General features: G+C 38.3%; 1 protein-coding gene across 1 annotated transcript; it reads right to left on the reverse strand.

Moving 5' to 3' along the window:
- Positions 1-130: 130 nt before the first annotated feature.
- LOC114759250 (protein SPIRRIG-like) lies at positions 131-18,244 on the reverse strand. Its single transcript, XM_028948395.1, is given in 21 exon segments — positions 131-1,834; positions 2,416-2,562; positions 2,653-2,959; positions 3,322-3,393; positions 3,395-3,628; positions 3,832-6,867; positions 7,032-8,682; positions 8,763-9,874; positions 9,971-10,073; positions 10,161-10,205; positions 10,208-10,844; positions 11,101-12,275; positions 12,536-12,650; positions 13,480-13,545; positions 13,674-13,865; positions 14,212-14,391; positions 14,746-14,802; positions 14,901-15,036; positions 16,136-16,221; positions 16,326-16,395; positions 17,388-18,244. Coding segments are annotated over 21 exon segments (10,758 nt in total). The 5' UTR covers positions 17,546-18,244; the 3' UTR covers positions 131-655.
- Positions 18,245-21,325: the final 3,081 nt, after the last annotated feature.

A 21,325-nucleotide genomic window follows, 5' to 3' on the forward strand; every position in this document is an offset into this window, starting at 1 on the left:
GGCGTCTTTGTTTCTACATACGAATGCGCATGAAATGGCCCTTTTCACGGCCGATAACAGTGGCCTTCATTCACTATTCAAACTTGGAAGAGATAACCCCCCCCCCCCAAAAAAAAAAGATCCCAAAATCTAATATGTATATCAAACCTCTCACATAAATCACATTCCATTTCACAGCACGTAATTTTCTTTTCTTTTCTTTTTCGTTTTTGGGCCCTGAATTTCATGGCACGCCTTTCGCTATACAATTTAATTACACACTAAACAGTCTAACACTAAACTGCCTCGAATATGTACATCAGAGGAGTCCCTCGGACTTCTCTGGCAAAATCAAATATCCTCCGTCATCCCAAAAGCACGACATCAGTCAAAACTCTCTTTTACCCTTTCTCTCCCATCGAAGGAAATCCAGTGGGCTTCTCTGGCGAAATCTAATTGTTGCCTCCTGATCAGTTGCTTCACCCACCAAGTTAACACACGGTGCTCCTCGTATAGAAGTCTTGTTCCCTAGTCAACCTTGCTCACCTTGTTTCGATGCAACGCCGGCTTTCTTTCCTTTAACCGTTTTCCTGAATAATCAATACGGACCAGAACTCAAGGTTTAAAGGCTGGCCGAGAGCTTCGGTAATCAGAATCAGAGATAATTTACCAGTTTTCACCCGCGAATCAATGAACTTTGCACGCTCTCATCAGGCAGTGTCCAGGAAAGCAAATGCCCACCTGAATCCCCACTCAATAACTGCTTCAGGTCACTTGTGAGATAGAGGGCAGTAACTGGATGCTTATGGAACTTCAAAACTTTGTGCAAGGCCAGCCTGTATTCGGGTTCTTTAGCACCAACATTCAACCCGCTCATTCTGCAAGAAGCTGATTTGCTAAGGGAGCTATTTTGGTCAGAGCTGTGAACCATTTGCCAAACCTTGATGGCTCCGCTCTGATGACCAGTTACATACCAGTTTGTGTCCAGCCAATCGGAAAATGTACTACTTGTCACTGAGAGAATAGAATCAGAAGGTAGTTGTGATGTCTTGATCATCGCAAGGCAATCCCCATTAATGCTCCAAACTGCCAGAAGAATTCCAGCAGCAGTAACAATCTCTCCAGTCAAGTCATTGACAAAAATTGCTGAAACAGGTGCAGGAAATTTTGGGAGCTGCCGAATGAAGACCATGGAGCTCAGATCCCATATTATAACTGTGCAATCATCCGATCCACTCACAATAAGCATGTATGGTTGGCTAACTTGAAGGCATGTAACTTTGGCTGTGTGCCCACAAAGTGGCTTCTCCAACTGCAAACAGCGCAAGGCACGGTTCCCAAACCTACAAACTCTCCACACATTAACCAGCCCATCATCAGCCCCGGTAACCAAAATCTGACCATCATGGCTAATTCCAGCACACCGAAGCTGGCTACCCCCATGTAGATTTTCATGTGTTGAAATAAGTCTATCTTGATCATAGCTAATAAATCTTAAGCTAAGATCAGGGAAACCCCATGCTACATAGGTTGTATATGTTCTTGGTTTAAGCAACTTCTGAGTACCCGCAACAAGAATTTTATCATTCCAAGTAACAATTTGCATGATAGGTGATGAACCCTTGCGAATCTCATGTGGTACAAGATGAGTGGAATGTTTGAGAGGATGAGGAGGAAGTTTTCTGTCAATTCGCCTTTTCACATGGGGCTTGAGAAAGAGCTGCTTGGGCGTCTGTCCAAAATGATTAATTTGGGCTAAAATGGATGCTTTCAATGCTGGATCAGTAACTGAGTCTATGTCCACACTCCCTTCATAAGTGTAATGATAGAACACATTGACAGATTCTTCGGCAGCCTTTCAGTTGCACAAGAAAAGAAAAGGTATTAGGAACGGAGGAAAAAAAATATTCCTGGATTGATATATGGATGACAGACAAATACATAGGCTATAGCCCCCCCGGGGGGGGGGGGAATACATAGGTTGAGAAAAATACTGATTAAACTGGTCATATTCCCATAGTTTTGCATATTTCTATCCATGTGTCCATTCCACTTGTGCCTATATACCATCTACCAATACATTAATATAATAAAAATTCAAAGGTTTAGCCAAGGTATCAATGGGTAGCAGCAGGTTAGTGATTACCATGGCACAGATATGTAAGCTTTAGGAACTCAGCATAAGAAAACAACCCAACAGAATGGATGCAAATGAATGATCGTTCACATAAGGTTGAGTGGAGCTAAATAAACATAGATCATTTTCCCCTATTTGGAAAATAATAGGAAGCATAAAAACAACTTTGATCATGGTCATGTCCCAGGAATAACAAGATAAGAACCTTTCAGGTGCAGAAGTACCCATAAGGAGACGGTGGATAAGGCATTTCACTGCATAAATTAAATATTAACAATGCAATTTACCAAAACACCCACCTTCCCTCTCTGCTTATATCCAAAAATGAGGTCGATCCAGTGATGCAGATTTTCAGAGACGTAATCAGATTCAAGAGCTTCTCTATGCTTCCTGATAAACTCTCTAGCGCTACCTTTAGCCCATGGAGGAAGGATAACATCCCCAACCTGAAAGAACAATGTAATCGTTAAATTTCTTACTGCATAATGGCTTTTGGAAGACCATAAATTTTAGCAAGAGATTGGATCTAGGATAACCTTCTCCCCAGACTGTTTTTCTCCCAAATCAAGATTGAACCGATTCTCCAAGAACTCTGGCATGTAGAAAAATTCCGGAATCAGTTCCTTCACATCAGATGTGTTTCCCTTCCCAGCTGCACTTAACCAAGTATCCTTCACACTATTGAAAAGACGATCAGCATGGTCAAACTGACCACCTTGAAGCTTTTGATTCTCTGCACTGAAGGGGGGAAGCCGGAGAAGATAGAAGAGGACAATTCCAGCACTAGAATAATGTGATCCATAATGAAACTTGGGAACCTCTGGATCATCCCAGCTCTCATACCTAATGAAAGAAGTTATGGTAGCATGATACATTAGACATGGGGAAAGATCAAAATTCATAGATACTCTTATTTTTCTTCTCATTATATAATTGTGATAACATCTTAAGAGCATGTCCAAATATTATAAATGCAAATGCGAAGTCCTAGTATAATGTTCTAACTTGTCATGCCTCCGTTGACACACTTTTAAGTTCCATTAAGCCAACCCTATTCTAGTAATTCACCACCTACGTGCTTCTAGCAACTACAAAACATCTTAACAATGCACTATATGGAGATAACCCAAAGCAACATTCTGTGATGAAAGAAAAAATATTTAATTAGCAGCACAAGAAGAAATCAAGAACTCTCAACAGCCAACCTTCTTCTAAATTCATCCTCCCCTTCAGGTGTCTGGCAGCCCATTGGTTTATCAAGCTGGCGAAATGTTTTCATTGGACAGATCCAGATTTTCACTCTCATAATCTGCAAGGACCCAAGGGAAGACTGGATATTGGGTGAGGTCACTATATCCGCGCCCTGCTAAGGTGTTTAGGTGCATGAGGTACTGGAAATTGCTTATTTCTCCAGTCTGCCACCTTTTTGAAAAGGATTTGGCCATCATTTTAAAGAGACGGCTGCCTTCATTGTTTTCCTGTTTCGATGATCCTGAAATAGTTGTGTCCAACCTGATACAATGCAGATAATTAACTCAGACATAGGAAAAACATATGTGAGCTTCAAGAGCACCAAGAAGAAAAAATTAAGTTTGCAAACATTGAACCAGTCCAACAACATCATGGAAAGCAATTGCCAGATACATCATAAATGGCAGAAAATTGATAAGAAAAATGTAAAAGAATAAAGCAAAACATAAGAGGAAAAATCTTACATGCTATTTCGGGGAAGATTCATGGCAACTAGGTTTCTGAAAACCTCCTCTCTCTCCTTCTTGTGGAAAACCAAGAGATCATTACATCCATCCATGCTAAATATTTCAACAGCAACAGGACGGAGCTGATAATCACGCTTCAAAATCTCATGAACACTATTAAGTTTCCACATGCGCCAAAGGTGGGGTAAATTCCCGCTGCTATGCACTTTCTCCTTTCCCCATGCACCACCACTATAAGCCCAAGCCTTGCCCCCAACAGAGGACTCGACTGTTGTGCTCCATGATGAATTTGATTTCGGGTGGAAATCTACACTATCACTAACAGTTTTCTTCACACCCAAAGCCTGATCAATAACTGAAAGTTCATGTTCACTTTCCTTCTCACAGAAGCACCCAGAGTCATCAATATAGAAATTTTCAATGACATATAAACACAATTCACCAATGAGGAATATACCATCATGTTTGTCGAGACCGACAACCCGTTCACAATTGTATTTAAATCGTATTTTCTCACATGGTTCCAGAAAAGGCCTGATCAAAAATTCACCATTATCATGCAGTTCTTTATCATATTTATCACCTCTAATCTTAACATCATCATCTTTCACAGATGGCCTCGGAGATCCTAGATCAGATCTTTCTTGTGCCGCTGTCGGGACTGACACTGCACTAGACTTGGCACCAATCTCAAGTGCAGAATATAGGCTTGCTTCATTTATACTACTAGCTTTGTCATCATTGCAGTCATTCTGATCAGGAATTGCATCTCTTACACTATCCAATTTATTGAAGAGTGGATCATAAAGCCCAACATCAAGATTATTCTGTTTACAACTATCAGTCAAACCTTGAAAATAATGTTCAGAGTCTGGCTCAGGTGCTTTGAGACCATTATCATATTTTACCTTGCACGACCTGGACTCCACTGATTCAAACTGATCATCAAGAATATTTTTTATGGTATCAATTTTAAGTTTGTTGCGCTCAAGTTTTTTACGCATTCGATATGGACCTTCAATTGGACAAAGCTGCCATTCCGGCTCTTCTGAGACATAGGCTTTACAAAGTGGAAATATCCCTCGTTCATGCACAAGTTGCTGAAGATGACTTTGCCACTCACTCTCAGCGTGAAGGACCCATCCATACTTATCTTGCCGAACAATTCTCAACACAGTAGACATTGCATCACGGACTAATTCCAGCGCATATCTTCGCTCAGTGACCTGCTCCCAGTGTCTCGTATCCAATTTTGCAGCTTCTCGGGATTTTCTGCCTACTTCCCGCTTACGACGACCTTCCATGCCTTTGATTCTTACTCCTGGAAACTTGGCTGATCCAGCAATATACTGCATCCACATAATGCCAGCACACTGCTCCAGTAATTTATTTACAACCTCTTCAGTGTTCTGATACCATTCAAAAAACTCAGATGAACTTTTAGTCAATAATTTGTCAAAACCCCCATGAAGCACATCATGCTGTTGCCCTTGGCTAGGTTTAGAAACAAGTAAGTCTTCTAGTGCAGCCCTCCGATGTACAAGAAGATACTTAATGACATCAACTGATATATTTTGTACATTCCGCCTTTCATCACTAAGAAGGGATATAAGATTCACGCATAGACAGCAATTAAGATCAGTATCAGTATTGCTGGGACAAAATATAATTCTCTTGTGAGCAACCAGTAATTGCAAGACTGTGGAGATGTCAATCCCTGAATCCTCTTGAGAAGTTGAAGATGACTTCCTTTTAGGCTCACTGACCAGACCCAAGCGTGAAAGGAGATCCTCTTCCCCTATGCTCATTAAAAATGATGGAAGAAAGCAAAACATTATCATTCGATTTGTATTTTTAAGAATTGAATTTATATAAGCTTCAAGTTGCCTGCTTCCTCTTGTGATTGATAAGAACCCCTTTCCACCAGGAGTTGCTCCTTCAATTCGGCCATCTTTGTTTGCCAATTGCAACATTGATAATAAGAATTCAAGAGTTTTTAGTACCGCAGAAGGTTGAGGGAAAGCACCCATGTATACCCGATCCACTATCATCCAGCACAATGCATCCAAGTTGGATGACCACCGACTTTTATCCAATTTTTTCTCATCTTCTTCATCATCACGCAGCAATCGCCTTTCAAGGAAATTCATTAATCTAGTAAGGCACAGGCCCTGGAAAAGTAACACAGATTCAGCATCAACATTTAGGGGAACATTTTCCAAGATGTTCTCTATGGACATTGGCGCTTTCAGCTGCTCTGTCATCAAATCAGAAAGAACTTCTGCGATAAGATCTAAAACAGCAGTTGCTCCAGAAGAACATGGACCACCACCATATCCAGAATCATTTATATCTAGAAGTAGCTTTGAGGTGACAATGAAGTCAGCATTTGGGACAGATAGATCTTGAGAACTAGACTTCAATTCTGATGATGGACCCAACTCCACAGCAGACATGGACAAATCAGAAGGAGTGGCTGCTACAGGAGATTTTGCTTCAGTGTGGATTGCACTTCCTAGCCAGGAAGCCAGTGGAATAATCGGCATTGAAGGTGCAAGAGGAGTTCTAGAGTTGGACCTTTCTGACAAAATGGGAGAATCAGGTAAAGTAAAAGATGCAGAACTCTGGGACTCTGTTGGCTGGATAGTGTCCAAAGCGTCATTAATACAGCAGCTTAACTCATTGGCACTGGAGGAGCCTGACACCTGATCAGTATTGAAATCATCCAAGCTCTGAACAGTTTCAACATCTTGGCAATCATTATTGTTTGACCCAAGTTGGAGTGTACTAGCATGGTTCTCTGATCTCTCACTGACCACAGCATTTACAGGTGCAGCCATGTCTTCAGAACTTGTACTTACCAAAGCTTGAGGAAAGCTTCCAACACTAATGGAGGTTTTGACTGACTGTTCCTGTTCATTAGGCAAGCTAGAAAATGTATTTTGTGAACTGCACGTTTCATCGCAATCATTCAAGGATTTCTCTTCTGTCCCTGCAGAAAGCTCTTTTGCCATTTTAACGGCATGTGCAGCCCTGTAAGGCACCAAACATTTAGCTCAATAGAAAAGGCCAAACTTCAGGCATACCAAGATCACATGTAACAGAAAACTTGCACAATAAGTCAGGTAAAAGTTAATAGGTAGACAATCAAGCAGAAATTGTGCAAAAACAAACAAAGGAGCCATCATAAAACACACCTTACACAAGAAAAATACAGGTCAATGCAGCTTTCAAGAAATTCTGGGCGTCTACAAACAGCAGTGAAAGGGGGGCACATCTTAGCCAAATCAACCATAAATCTAAGAACTGAAGTTGCAGCAGCTGGGGCCAATGCCTCTCCACCCATAAGGCGAGCAGCATATGTCTTATGCATCAGAGCTTCCCCCTGAAGTTCGCCAGCCATGTCTGAATTTCCCTCCACCAGCTCAGCCGCAAGGCTTGCACCAAACTGGGAAAGATTACCAGTTTGGTGGATATGCATTGACTGCATGATCAGTCTATCAAAAGTAGATTTCACCATCGCAATCACAGAGTCCAACAACTCTACAAACTTTAGTTCTACATAACTCCCATCATTAGGCATTAGGGCATGAAAGTCCAGCATGCGGACCTCAGGTAACCTAGGATACACTGGCTTGCCAAATATCAAACAAAACAAAATATAATAAATGTCTGGTGAATCATAGAAACTTGGAAGCACCTTAGCCAGACCTTGATAGCCTCCACTTGTACGAAATTTTAGGGCAAATGTTGGAGAAGAACTAAGACACACCCCAAGAAGAGTCATGATCCATCTCATACTTGTGGGATGAGCTGCTTCATCAAGGAAATATGTTATTAATTTGGAAGAAACAACTTTATGCCACTGTTCAAGCAATTCCTCAGATTTTATTGTCACTTGTAGATCAATAAGCATCTCCAGTAACATATTTCTGACAATTACATGTTTTCCCATTGACTCTCTCATAATTAGGCGCTGTGTAACCAAACCGGGAGGATCAAAAGTCATAATCACAAATCTAACAACACTTTCAAGCTCAGAAGATAGAAACCCATCTTCCAAGATGACTCCAAGCAATATAACCAATTTTTCTAGGACAGGCACTTCAACGTCACCCCTCTGCAGAGTCACTAATAAATGTTGAACAAGGTTAATCTGCCGCAGAACAGTAAGATTATGATTTCTGTACCAATGCATGGAAACTAAATGTTCAAGAAACCCTAGTAATGAAATTTGGATTGATACAGGAGCTGTCACCCATAATGTCCAATCTAACAAGACATGTTCAACCATGTCTGCATTTGACAAGACAATGCAGTTTGATGTTTCAGCCCTAATATCAGCATTTTCCAGCTCTGAAATGTGACTAAACGAATCTTTCTGTACAGAAAAGTCATCTATCTCCCCATCAGATCCAAGTGAAGAATTTTCATCATGGAACCTTGAGAAATAATGATCATCAGGACTGGTTTCCAGCATAGATGCAGCAGGTGACAAAGTCCTCCGACTAGCTTCCAACTTTTTTGGTTCAGAAAATGAAGCTTCACAGGCAGCAATCTGAAAGAATATCTCCAGTGATTGCATGTCAAATAGTGACATTCTCCTACGCAAGAAAAGAGCAAGTAGATGGTAGCCCCTATATGTCTGCATGTCCTTCACATTTTGATGATTTTGGTGAAGTGCACAAGCAAGTAATGTAAGGGCCATATGGAGCATATCTTTTGTCTCAGCTGCTTCAACAAGGGCGAGAATGACTTCCATCCCACCAACAGGACGGATGGTCTCACCAATCACGCATGGCTTGCAGATATAAGTATCTCCATGGAGACGTCCAAAACGTGGAATACCTACAACCAGCAAAACAAATGTGAAAATGAAATCAAATTGGGGTACCAAAGAAAGCTGAAACCTTTAGATTGTTACACACCTCCAATAGGAGAAGCAGCTGCTGACACAGGATCGACCAGATTGAGCATTGAAAAGCACCCAGTTGATTGAACAAATTCAGTGGAGGTTCCATCAAATGCAAATATAAGTTTCTTTCCTGAAAGCTGTAAAGAGAGGTTTCCTAATCTCTCCAAGTCCCAGACAATTCCACTGCCATCTACCTTCTGATCTCCCACCTTACCATTAACGTCAAGCCTCTGATCATTAGTAGACAAACTAGAATCAGCATCTAAAGAATCCAAGATAGCCAAATTACCACCACCACAGGCCTGGTTAGGTACAAATTGTAGAAGATCCGTGTCCTGGAAGAGCCCTCTATATCCTCTACCAAGCGCATACATAAAACAAATGTTCCCCGGAGTAAGCACTTCCTCAAACAGATAGCTAGAGCGTGGTTTCCATGTCAAGTCACTAACTCTTGCATTAGCAGCTGAAGTCCCAATAATGACCTGCAATTGTTTCCCTGGTGGAGATGGAGAATATCCCAATTTTCCACTCTGTCTTAGCTTCCCATTAAGATACACATAAGCAACACTAGCCTGGAACAAGCCAGCAAGAGCATTAGGCTTGCTGTGCACGACTGCAAGGTGATGCCACCTTCCTTCTTCAAGTTCTAACCCAGAAACTGATAGAAAGTTGTTGCTGGTTGCAAGAGTCAAAACTCCATCATCCTGCAGATAAAGTTCAGCATAGGTTGTGTTGTCATTATCAGCTGCCACAACAGAGAAAAGCCTTAAGAAACACCGCGCATGCAGCTTTCCATTCGGGCCAGACCGCTTCTTATAGGCAACAGCTTTGGAAAGATCTGCCTCTTTTGGCTGTGAGTTTATGAAATTTTGAAACTGGAACCAGCAAACAAATGAATAACCAGCTGCTGGAGGCCATGATCTTTCACCCAAGGAAACCTGAATGGCAGCATGCCCAATCTTGCTCATGTCCATCTCCACAAAGGGTGCCAGAGGAATATTTGAGGAGACTGTGTCTTCCTTGAGAATCAACCTCTCCATCATTTCAACAATTATATGGCCTGAATCTTTTTGCCTCAGTTGCAGAATATATTTGACAATTGTGCGGAGTTCAGATGTGGAGAGCCTAATTAGCAGAAACTTGGTTGTTAAATATAAATACAGGAGTAGATTAAATAGGCAAAACAAACATCAGACAACAGGTGAACAATATGAAGTTTACCTGTAGGAACCAAGAACTTCCACTATTTTCAAGGCATATGAAAGTAATGGGGATGAACCCAAAAGAAAAGGGTAGATTGTCTCCAGCAAAAGCTCTACACAGCCTAAAGACACCACAAATTAAAAAAAAACATTAAAAACAATCCGGATATTCAAGGGAATTGTGTAAAAGTAAACAATGTCGTACATACCAACAGAGGTAAGGTGTTCCTGATTAAAGGGGCCAGCACGAGCAAACTTTCAATTAAATCTAAAAGTTCAAACTGCCTCTTGGGAGTAAAAAGCATTAATGAACTGATCAGAACCCTGAAAACACCAGCATTGTATATTCGTGCTTTACTAGGATTAACTGGACCTGATGGAGTTAATAAAAGATTATGAGGTGATTCATCAGCAGCCTGGCCCTCTGGTTTTGAAGAAGGGGGCATCACAATTTCAAGAGCAAGTTCCAGCATCAACTGGATGACTTGTTTTTCATGTTCCGCGCAGAGCAAGCCAGAATCAGAGAGAAGATCAAAGAAAGTTTGTGAAGATATAATTTCATGCAACTTCACCCTATTAACAGCATTATCAGACACTCCAACAGTTACAGCACGCAGCAAATATGTAAAAACTTTAATACTGTCATTAAGTGAAGATTGATCCGGGTCCCCTCTCTCACTTTGGAACCCATGTAGTGCAGTAAGCAAAAGAGAAAAACCAGTGGCTTCACCAAAAACCTTCTTGGCAGAGTGGTTAGCTCCCAGGATCCGCTGTAGAGCTCCCATAATGTCACATTTTGCATCAATGGAAAGTCGGTACTGAAAACCTGAAGAATGTATTATGATTCCACTTTTCAAAATTTCAACCAGTGCACCCAATTCTTCAGGATGAGCCTGGTAAAATTAAGATTAGATAATTATCTTAATGAGTCCAAATGAACATTAAAACAACATAAACAAATCATATGCAGGATGCAGAGAGATATTTACAGGCCGAAAGAAAAAAAGTTATTATCTGTCTACTAATAAACTTCATCACAACTCAATATATGGTCAAACCCAACCAAAATTTAAAACTCAGAAAATTTGTTGAAAATTACTGGCAGCTCAGCTAGCTTGAGATTAAATGAAGTAGCCAATGCTGACAAACCTGTGAAACGTCTTCAATTATGAGACATGACAAGATCCTAAGAACGCCAAGACGGTGTTCACCAGACACCAGAAAAGGCAGTATGGAAGTCATGCCATTAGCTGATCGAAATGAAGCTTGATTCACCTCAGATTTCTTGACTATAGAGACCAAGCAATCCCATGCAACAGGAATTGTAGCTTCAAAATCAAAAATGGGGAATGTCCCGGAACCAGATTTTATAAGCTTGGTTGAAGCAATGATAACATCCTTTTTGTCCAGATGTCTCTCGAAGTTGGTTGAGCTGGACTTCCTCTCCAACTGATTGGAAACGAAATTCTGTTGGTCTGGACCCAAAATCCTGTGTTGCTTCAGATCATCTAACAGAACTTCCAACACACCAACTTCACGCAGAACTTTCTTATACTTTTGGTCAAAAGATAAGAGTTTGACAAAGAAAGAAAGTATTGTCTTCTTCAACTCAGACGTAATTGGTTGTTGCAGCAAGCAGCAAAGTGAAAGCAATTCTTGCTCAGGAACGCAATTTACAACCATCACAGCATACTCAAGAATTTTCAAGATTATCTCTTGCAAAGATGAAGGAAAGCCAGCCATATTTAGGATGAAAAGTGGAACAGCCCGTAATTTCTGACACAAATTGTAGTTATCTGGGTGACTTGAAAAAATTTTAAACATCCTATTTAATACTTCAGCCTGCAATTCCCGACTGCTGGCTTTGAGGAAAATATCTTGTAACATCTGGACTGCTTCAAGGTCCTTAATTTTATCATTGTCCTTCTCCCATGCTTCATCACCTAGCCGATCAAAAGATGAAGTATGACTTCTGTTATAACCACTAGGCATGTTTTGGGAAGATTTAGAACCCTTGCTTCCATAAGCCCGCAAAGACTCATTTGATCCTGTATGAGCTAGACAAACAAGAACATCAAGCAACCTTGACAACGTGGGTGAAAGACATAGCAGGGTAGCATTCTCCTGTCCACCAGAATTTTGTCCTCCATCCTCAAATGTTTGGGACCCATCAGAAGCAACACCCTGGTCAGCACGAGAATTGGATAGAAAAGACTGAAAACCTTGGCTTGCTGCCATGTTGGATAGAGTTAGAGCAAATTGAACAAGGAATTGATATCCATGGGCATTATGTATGTCCTCCTTTAGCCTGACACCACCAGCATCTACAATTTAAACTTACAAGAAATCAGCACTGCCCAAAGGGGGAATGAATCCAGAAAGAAAAATCTTCAAAATTTAACTAGGGGTGCCCATGCTTAAAAGTGAAATATATCCAACAAGATTTAAAACAGTAATCACCGTCCTAAATTTATGAAAACCTTACTTGTTGCTCCTTTAGCCTTTCTTGTCTATAACTATGCAAATGTTCACTGCTCTTGCATAGTAGTTATAGAGGGGGGAAAAAAACAGATTAGCAAATTACCAGGTCTATTTGACAATTCCACGCACTCAAGTAACAAGTCAACAATGCCCATGGTATAGGCAGAATCACCAGAATCAGGGTCAAAATCTTTCACAGCCAATAAGAGAACTTTAATCTGCATGGAAAAGATGCATGATAATAAGAGAACATTAAAAAATAATAAGAAATAAATAAACTAAAGGATGCTATGAACTTTATAAATTATGATCAGTATAGCATCAATATATTACAATGGTACAAGTTAAGAGCTATATGCAATATGGATAACTCATCTGAGTGGCATTGCAGCAGCAGTTGACATAACTATTGTACAAGGGATACTGTTAGTTAATAAGAATTGTTTAACACAACAATTGACCCTATAGTGATATGATTTCAGAGGAGATGCAGGACCGTATGTTGGTTAAAAACAACTTCACAAATAAAACATCAATTTTCTGAAGTCTCATATTTTTATGACTTTTAAAACGGTTAAATTAAGATTTCATGCATAATACAGCATTAGTTCAAAGTAACTACAACATTGGACAATGCCCTGTCCTTTCCTTGAGCAATGTCCAAATTGAACAAGAAAAGTAGATTAATCCAGAACAATTTGGATTGTTCTTAACTCACAATTCTTTGTTTTATTTAGGAAGAAACTGCCTTTTTAAATTTTACACAACTTGGAATTTGTTCATAGATAGGATGATCTGTCCTTATATGCAGTTTGAAAAAAACTGCATTTATTACAAAACACAGCCCATTTCACAAATATCTTGTGCATATGGTACAACGGGAATAATGTTGCAGGAATCCTTGTTATTTTCATTTGAATTTAGATGACCAATTGCAGTGAACCAAATAGGGATCCCGTTGTCATAATATTCAAACTTCAGATCTACCTCACCCCAACCTTTAAGCAAAAGCCTGATAAAAATCAGATTTAAAAGCAAATGACAGACCAGATTATGCTTGCGGATGTAACTGGCTGTGCTTCCATTGTCATTGACCAAAAGTAGTCGAAGTATCTACAAAAATTTAACCAGCAGCAATATGAATATTCAAACATCAGAATTAAAATGCCAACTCAAACAACTCATCACAAGGTAGCATATACATGTAATGGTTTCACTGAACAATATATACCGCACTTTACCTGCATGGCATGTCTATGAAGTTGTATGCTGTGCAAGGGAACAAGTCCTTCCTTGTATCGAGAGAAAACTATCAAAGATCCCTTTGAAACCATTTGAAAGAGCATTTGAAGTGATTCATCCTCTATCAAACTCTGTGCTGCAGATGGATGGTTTGCTAGTCCCTTCATGATATGCACAATACTTCCTTCTACCTGCACATAAATAATTTGACTGCAAATAAACGAAGTGTGCAAATATGATCTTGAAAGACCCCAGAAATACCCAAATTATAAAATAAAGGAAATCATATATCTCTAGATTTTATGCTTTATGGAAGAGTTTTCACTAAGGCCGTATAAAGAATATACAATGAAACAATTAGGATTAAGGCCTCCAATCAGATTCTAATATATTCAACTTCCTTCCTGACAAAAAGTGAAGTAGCTTTTGCGTGTACCCTAAACCACAACATTTACAAGCATGGAATCAGACCCCATGCAGCTAGAAATTCAGGATTTAATCAAACAGATTAAATGAAGGAAAGAAAGGGGGCACAACCTCAAGCTGGCGAACTTTTACAACATCCCTATCATGACCTGTTTGTGATGCCACTGGTTCGTCATGATTGGTAACAGCACTTGGCCTTTGAATGGTTGTATCAGGATCTAAAAGGGCATTGAGACTATGAATGAGACAGCTAAATATCCCAGAGTCGAGCAGAGATTGTTTGTCCACAGGCTGCGAAAAAACATACACACAAGAACTACTGCTTGATGCTCATGAGCAAAATGGAATTAAAAAAGCATGATAAGTTTCAAATTACATTAGGTAACTCCAAGTACAACCACAACACAGAATAAACATAAGCCATCACTTTTGTTTGTATCACTAACACGTTACTTGCACACAGGCATTGGATGTAATTTTTCTCCAAATAAAGAAGAAAAAGAAAAATGAAGAAAGAAAAAACTAATATACGAAGTAAGGCAAATCTCACCAAATCACTGTAATTAGATAAATAAAATTTCCGTTAACACAAAACAGAAGTCAATCACATATAGCATCCTAGCCCAAAAGACTTTGAAAGCATACCCCAGATACGAGGATTTCCACCGCAGTTAACAAATTTGATCCAGGAGTGATCCCATCCTGCACAAAGTTATCACAGTAAATCAAAATGAAAAAAAGAAAAAAAAACAGACAACCAGCAAAGCAATAGCAAGATCAAAGAAGCATCTTAGACAAACCTTTGTGACTTCAGAAAAAAACTCAAAAACTTGAGCTGCATCCAGAGATCTTGTTTTTCTGCTGGTTTTTAACTCCTCTATATCCGCTACAAATGCTCTTCCAACAACAAAGGAGAATAGATGTGTTTCAACTAACCTGAAAAATCATCAACTTTACACAAAGTCAGTCAAAGAAACTTCAATGTGGCATGCCTGTTAAATTGCATAGAAAGCATCAAAGCAATCAATTTCATACTATACATGCAGAAATGAATTAAGAAAATGAGAAGTACCAAAGCAAGAAGAGAAGGGATAAAGAACTTGTTTTAATAGTGATTATTCTCACAAGGCAAGAGTCTAAACAGAGTATATAATCAACCACAAATGGCAATAAATGTCACTTTAGAGTCAGACAGCAGTGTTACATGACAAAAGATCATATGGAAGAGTAGCCAGTCTAGAATTTGACTGGTCACTTAGCATCCCCATGAATCCTTAATAGTTCTATTCACTTAAAATTCATTACTTCACAATAGTTAACCTCAAAATATAAAGGTAGAGATGGTAATGGCAGAGCAGAAGTTAGAACATGCTTATCATTATTTCAATCCTTTAGAACTACAAACATTAAAGGTAAAAAGGGTCTAGTCCTATGACCGTTATTGAAAACATCATGATGAGAAGAGCCTTTGTACGAGATCTCTAATTCGTTTTATGATATTGCCCCTCAAAACCTATTAAAGGCAGAAGGTCACAATTTCCTCTTTTCTTATAAAAATAATAGCCATGTCTGTATTTTCATAAAACAGTGATCTTGTGGTTCGCAAAGAGCAATAACCACTTCAAAGTTCATTAAATCACCCAAACGTCCACTAATTAACATAGGCTCAGTTACAACAATATGAACAAAAGCGTTCAGCATTTTCATAAAACAGTGATCTTGTGTTTGGAATATCTTCCATTTGCCAGAGGTAATTCATCTGCCTGGTTAAAACATGACTTTGGAGCCTTTATTACATGCAAGCTACAAAAACTGCCCATCAACTGAAGATAAAACATTTTCTCTTCAGCAGAAGAGCTCAGGACAAAACATCATTACCATTGCAAATTTATTTAACCCAAATCACATTAGCTACTTGCAAATTTACTTAATCCAACCCAACTTAGCTACTGTCTCATCAAAATTCAAAAACTCTGCTGATTCAAACAATTGGAGGCATATAGCAATGCAAAGATAAGAAAAATCGTTTCTTTACATGGCAAATAACTGAGCTACATTAACATGCTGCTTTGCTAATCTACAAAATGCATCTACAGTTTGATCCAAGGCCGCTTCTTTTTCCTGCGAGCAAAGTAGAAATCATCAACAAGCAGCATTTAGTAATTTATAGTATTAACCGTTTCATTGACATGTAAAAATATTAGATCGAGAATGCAAGCAAGAACCTTCTCAGAGTTGGAAGACCTAAACTCTTCCCAGAATCTTTTGAAGTCCAGTTCCAGTTCATGTTTGTCCCTGATTTCAAGCTTCAAAAGGTCATATTCACATGTAGTGTTATAAGAAAAAAATGTCACAAAATGTTTAGGTGGAAAAAATCCAAAAACAAAAGGCAACGAGAAGATAGCATCCAACAATAGCTTTCTCTATAACAAAATGGATTCGTTAGATTACTGATTGGTTTAATTTCATTAACTCAGATCATCAATCGCTTCCATCTATAAATAAATAGACATGAACCGTATGAAGTTGTAGCTAAGCAGATAAGCCAACTGCCACATAAAAGCCATTCTATGCATAAGTCGCTCTCACACCCTCTAAAAACAGCAATCTAAATTGTATGTTGTAAGATTAATGACATGAAAATGGGGTCAGTTATACATTCCCTTGAAAAGATGTCAAGGTAAGAAACCGGGGGGCCGGGTACAAGTCAGTAAACACGACGCACATCAGACGTACAATCACATTCAGGACCACAAAAACATGGCGCATCACTGGATGCAAAATATATACATATATAAAGTAAATAAATAACTAAAAACTTCATGAAGATTCAATAATATGTAGCTTTCTCCCCCACCATTAGCTGAACTAAATTTTTGTCATCTGAGAGAAATAGGAGTTAAAAAACTTTTAACACATGGACAATCTGGGATTTAATTAAGTCTATTTCCCTTGTATGGTTACGCAAATGTTCGTGTAAGTTCATCTACTATCTAACTACCGGCAAAGAGAAGTACAGACAAGCAGTCGCGGTATCAGGTACCGACAAGGGGAGCGCAGAAGCAAGAAAATTGCATCCATCCCAGCCAAACAACCAGGTAAAGATGGAATTGACAAGGAGTAACACCACATAGCCTTCCTCTTTTTTCTTTTTATTTATTATAGCGATTACTTGACAATGCCATGCTCAGAGGATCTCACTTAATGTTAATCGGATAACTTAATGTTAGGGACAAAAGAAAAATGCAGATCGATTTAAAATAAAATGGAACTCAGAAAAATTGAACCTGGCTGAAGATGAACCCGAGTTTTGTGAATCTGAAAAAGCATTGTTATCCCAAGAAGATAAGGCTGAAGAGGCTGAAGAGGCAGTAGGAGCAGATAGAGGTGTTTGACTGAAGCCAACCTTCTCTTTGAAGTCCTTAATCAACGTTACCCATTTCATCGTTTCCCCCCTCGATCCTTGAAACAGATGCAGAGCTCTCTCATCCAATCACCATTCACCGGATCCAACCATTCCCACAACAATCGTAAATGACCTCCGGCCTCCGCCGAATCTCTGAGCTCCCGATATCCCCCACCTCAAGAGGGGGAAGGGATTTGAGGTATGGGAAATAGTTTGAAAGAAGCTGTGATTATAGCTGCAAATGTAAGCAGCAAGTGGACCGATTGGAAAATGGCCTTAAATTTCGAGAGTGGCAAGATCCGCCAAATTCTAATTCATCTTTAAAAAAAAAAAAATCCAATTCCAATTCCAATTTACTTAATTGATTAATAATGCGTGTCAGAGATGTGAGTTTCGCTTCCTGAGTTCCTGCTTCTCGTGATCCTCTGTTATCCCCTTTTCCTAAATTTGACCTCTTTTCTCTTTTCAAAAGTTCGAAGTTCTCTGAATTCTCGGGAGATGCTTCGGCGTTGGCAGCCCTAAAAAGCAGGGGAGAGCTAACAAATCGACACGGATAGCTCAATGGAGTTATAGAGAGAATGCCAGATAAGATTGAGAAAAAGGGAAAGAAAATATGTGAAGACTGAAAGAAGACGAAAATCTCTCTTTTTCTACGCAGTCTCAGACGGCTCACGGCCCCTATCCACCGGGTTTGTCTGTCCGCTGAATATACTTGCAGCTTCCTTGCCCAGTCGCTCTTGCTTCTCTATATGCACTCTCTTTTGCGCACCAAGACCTCGAGGGTGTTTAGAATCCACATTTTTTTACGGTTTACTAATGAAAGTGTTTGGTTAGAAACCAATATGTTTCAGAAGTGCTTTTACGGATTATGGGGGTGTTGGATAGAAACCAAATCATGGTTTTGCTTTTACGGATTACGAGGTAAATATTGGAGGAAGTTATTTCGTTTTGCAGAAAAGTGATTCTGAAACCTAAATTTTGGTTTTGCCAAACACCCCTTAAATATACGAAACAATTTATCTAGTTTAAAAAATATCTTTGAGAAGCATTTTTCGAGCTGCCAAACACCCTCATGTCAGCGAGGAATCCACATGGAGCTCGCTCGTTGGAACACCGTCCGTGAATCTGAATTCTGAGAAAAGTCAGGGGCTTTTTTTGTTTTTTAAATTTCTATTTTGGGTCCGCAAAATAGGGTTAATTCTTAACTGAGGTTGTTTAGAGGATCCTGTCTTTGCGACATCTCCGTGTTCGTTGAGACCTGCAGATGGATTTTTGTTCTGGCCGGCTTTTTGTGCCGTCACCCCCGCTTTCTCTTTATTGTCTTGTTTATTTGAATTTGAATTTGAATTTGATGTGACACTGGATTCATTCATTAAAAGGACGTTTAGATGATCTGAAAATATTTTTATACGTACTTTTTTTATAAATTGAGACAAATTTCTTTATATATTTATTTTTTATATCGTAAAAGTATTTTTAAAACTATAATTTTTGTTTTTTAAATCCAAACACTCTCTAAATCAATCGCCAATGTTTTGAGAAATAGATTTTAATCCTAATTTATAAAATTAAAAAAGCATTTGAATTGAACCAAAACCATGATTTTAAAAATGATTTCGCAATGTACGAAATAAATATGTGAATAAATTTATCTCAATTTACGAAAAAATGTTTTTAAAAAATACTTTTAGTAAGCCCAAACACCTCCTAAGGTAAATATATAATGAGAGTTCTATTATAAATACTTTTAAATGTTATTCCAAATAATACAGCATGTGAGAAATATACTAAAATGTTTATTTAAAAAAAATAATATAGAAGGATTTATGGACGAAATAAAATTCAGAAACAATTAATTAATTGATCCATATAATTTTACTAAATTATCAACTCAGTCCCTACAATTTAAAAATCAACAATTTAATCCACATATTTCAAAATCCACCGTGCCATTAACAATCCAAAATATCGTCAAGATAGAGTCGTGTTGGCCCTTTGATAGTTGTGTTAAGTTTGTGTTAATATTAAATATGTTAAATCAGTTGAAGTGTTTGTGATGAGCACCATAATGCTCATTGCTGCGGTGAGATATAGTTTTAAAAGTTTGAATTTAAAATTTTTAATTAGTAATTTTTAAATAAAATTGTTTTAAAAAAAAAGTTACAGTTGAAATATTATATTTATTTTGGATAATGTATCTATTGAAAAAAATATTTAAAAAAAAAAATATTAAATATTAAATTTTAGTTATTTATATTAAATTTGAATGATTAGAATTTAATAGGTATTATAATACTCGTGACTACAATAAGCACGAAAACTAGCTATTGAATATATGAATATTGTGGGTAAAAATCGATTACTAATGGGGTAAAAGTACAATGAGACCTGGCAACAACGGGGCGGGGATATTAATAAGTTTGTGCATTCACATATGACACAGAGGATACGGTGTGGTTAACCTGACTGCAGTCAAATAACCTGAACTAAGATTGCTTAGCCCTTTCTCTCCATGCACACGGGACGAGCTTGATGACCCCTAAAAGTTCTTTTAAAAAACTATTTTTAGACAGATTTAAACAAAACTCTTCTTAATATTTATTTCGTGTATTATAAAAATAAGCTCAAAAAGTTAACTCAAGCACCACATAATCAATTATCACGCTTATAAGAATCTTTTGCCTATTTTTGCACTCAATTTTTGCAAACGTGATAGGAAACATGATAATAGTCTTTTAATTATAATTTATAAAATATAAAATAAATATATAAGAAAAATTTTATTTTAACATAGAATGTGTTTATAGATAACTTTAAATGTTATGTATGATAGATCCGCAGTTTATGGGCCTAAGGAAAAAAAAAAAAAATTGCTACTCCCATTTAATCCCTCCGCCTTTCCTAATAACGTGCCATGCGCACCCTTCCTTCCCGCTGTGATCGTAACGAGTAACGACGTGTACTGCAGTCGACGGCCAAGCGTCGACCAATATTAAATTATGTGTCGTATGAACAGCGAGGGAATGCATGTTCTGGTGATTGACGTACCTCTTATTAAATACTACATGGTTTTTAATATAAAATTTTATTTGATTTTTATTTTGGTTTAAATATAAGACTCTAACTGGTTTTATTTCTCATATTTTTTTTTTTCTAAAATAGTCATTGTAATAATGGTAGTTCTAGCCAATACACATTATTGATACAGATGTTTTAAAAAAAACAATATCTATTTATTACAAATAACTAATTTAATTATTTTTCTTAATATACGCAGATTAGTTGACCAACTCTTATATTAAGAATTGGTAATAGTGTCAAATAATGTTTATTTATATGGCCTCATTTTTTTTTTTTTTACAGTGAAGCTGAATTTCCCACGGCTTGAAGATGAAATTGAAGTTTAAATCGCAGTCAATTTTATACCTCAACTTCTTCGATTTTTGTTCGCCCTTCCGTCTCGGACATGTTAAAGACCATAGAGACTAGAAAAAAAAAGAAAGAAAATCCAATGCTTTGCGAAGAGGAAAGGGATGAGAAGGTAAAAACTAGTCAAGTTGGTTAGAGGTTGACAAGAGACCTAATGGAAAGGTGAATGAAGCAAGAAGGCATCAGTTTGCAGTGTCATGGGCGTAAGGCTACGAATGAACGGGGACTGTGTCAAATATGCTTCGCTTGGTTTTGCTCCGCGGCAAAGCAACCTCTCAAGTACAAATGTGAATGGGGAGTTAGGTGAGAAGAAGACGCGTATTTGGGACGAAGAAGCTGGGCATGCTTGTAGAAAGGACACCCATATAACTTTGAGCTCAATTTGGCTTG

Source organism: Neltuma alba, unplaced genomic scaffold (assembly GCF_004799145.2).
Source record: "Neltuma alba isolate B1F8T4 unplaced genomic scaffold, ASM479914v2 tig00010802_pilon, whole genome shotgun sequence".
Classification (NCBI taxonomy): domain Eukaryota; kingdom Viridiplantae; phylum Streptophyta; class Magnoliopsida; order Fabales; family Fabaceae; genus Neltuma; species Neltuma alba.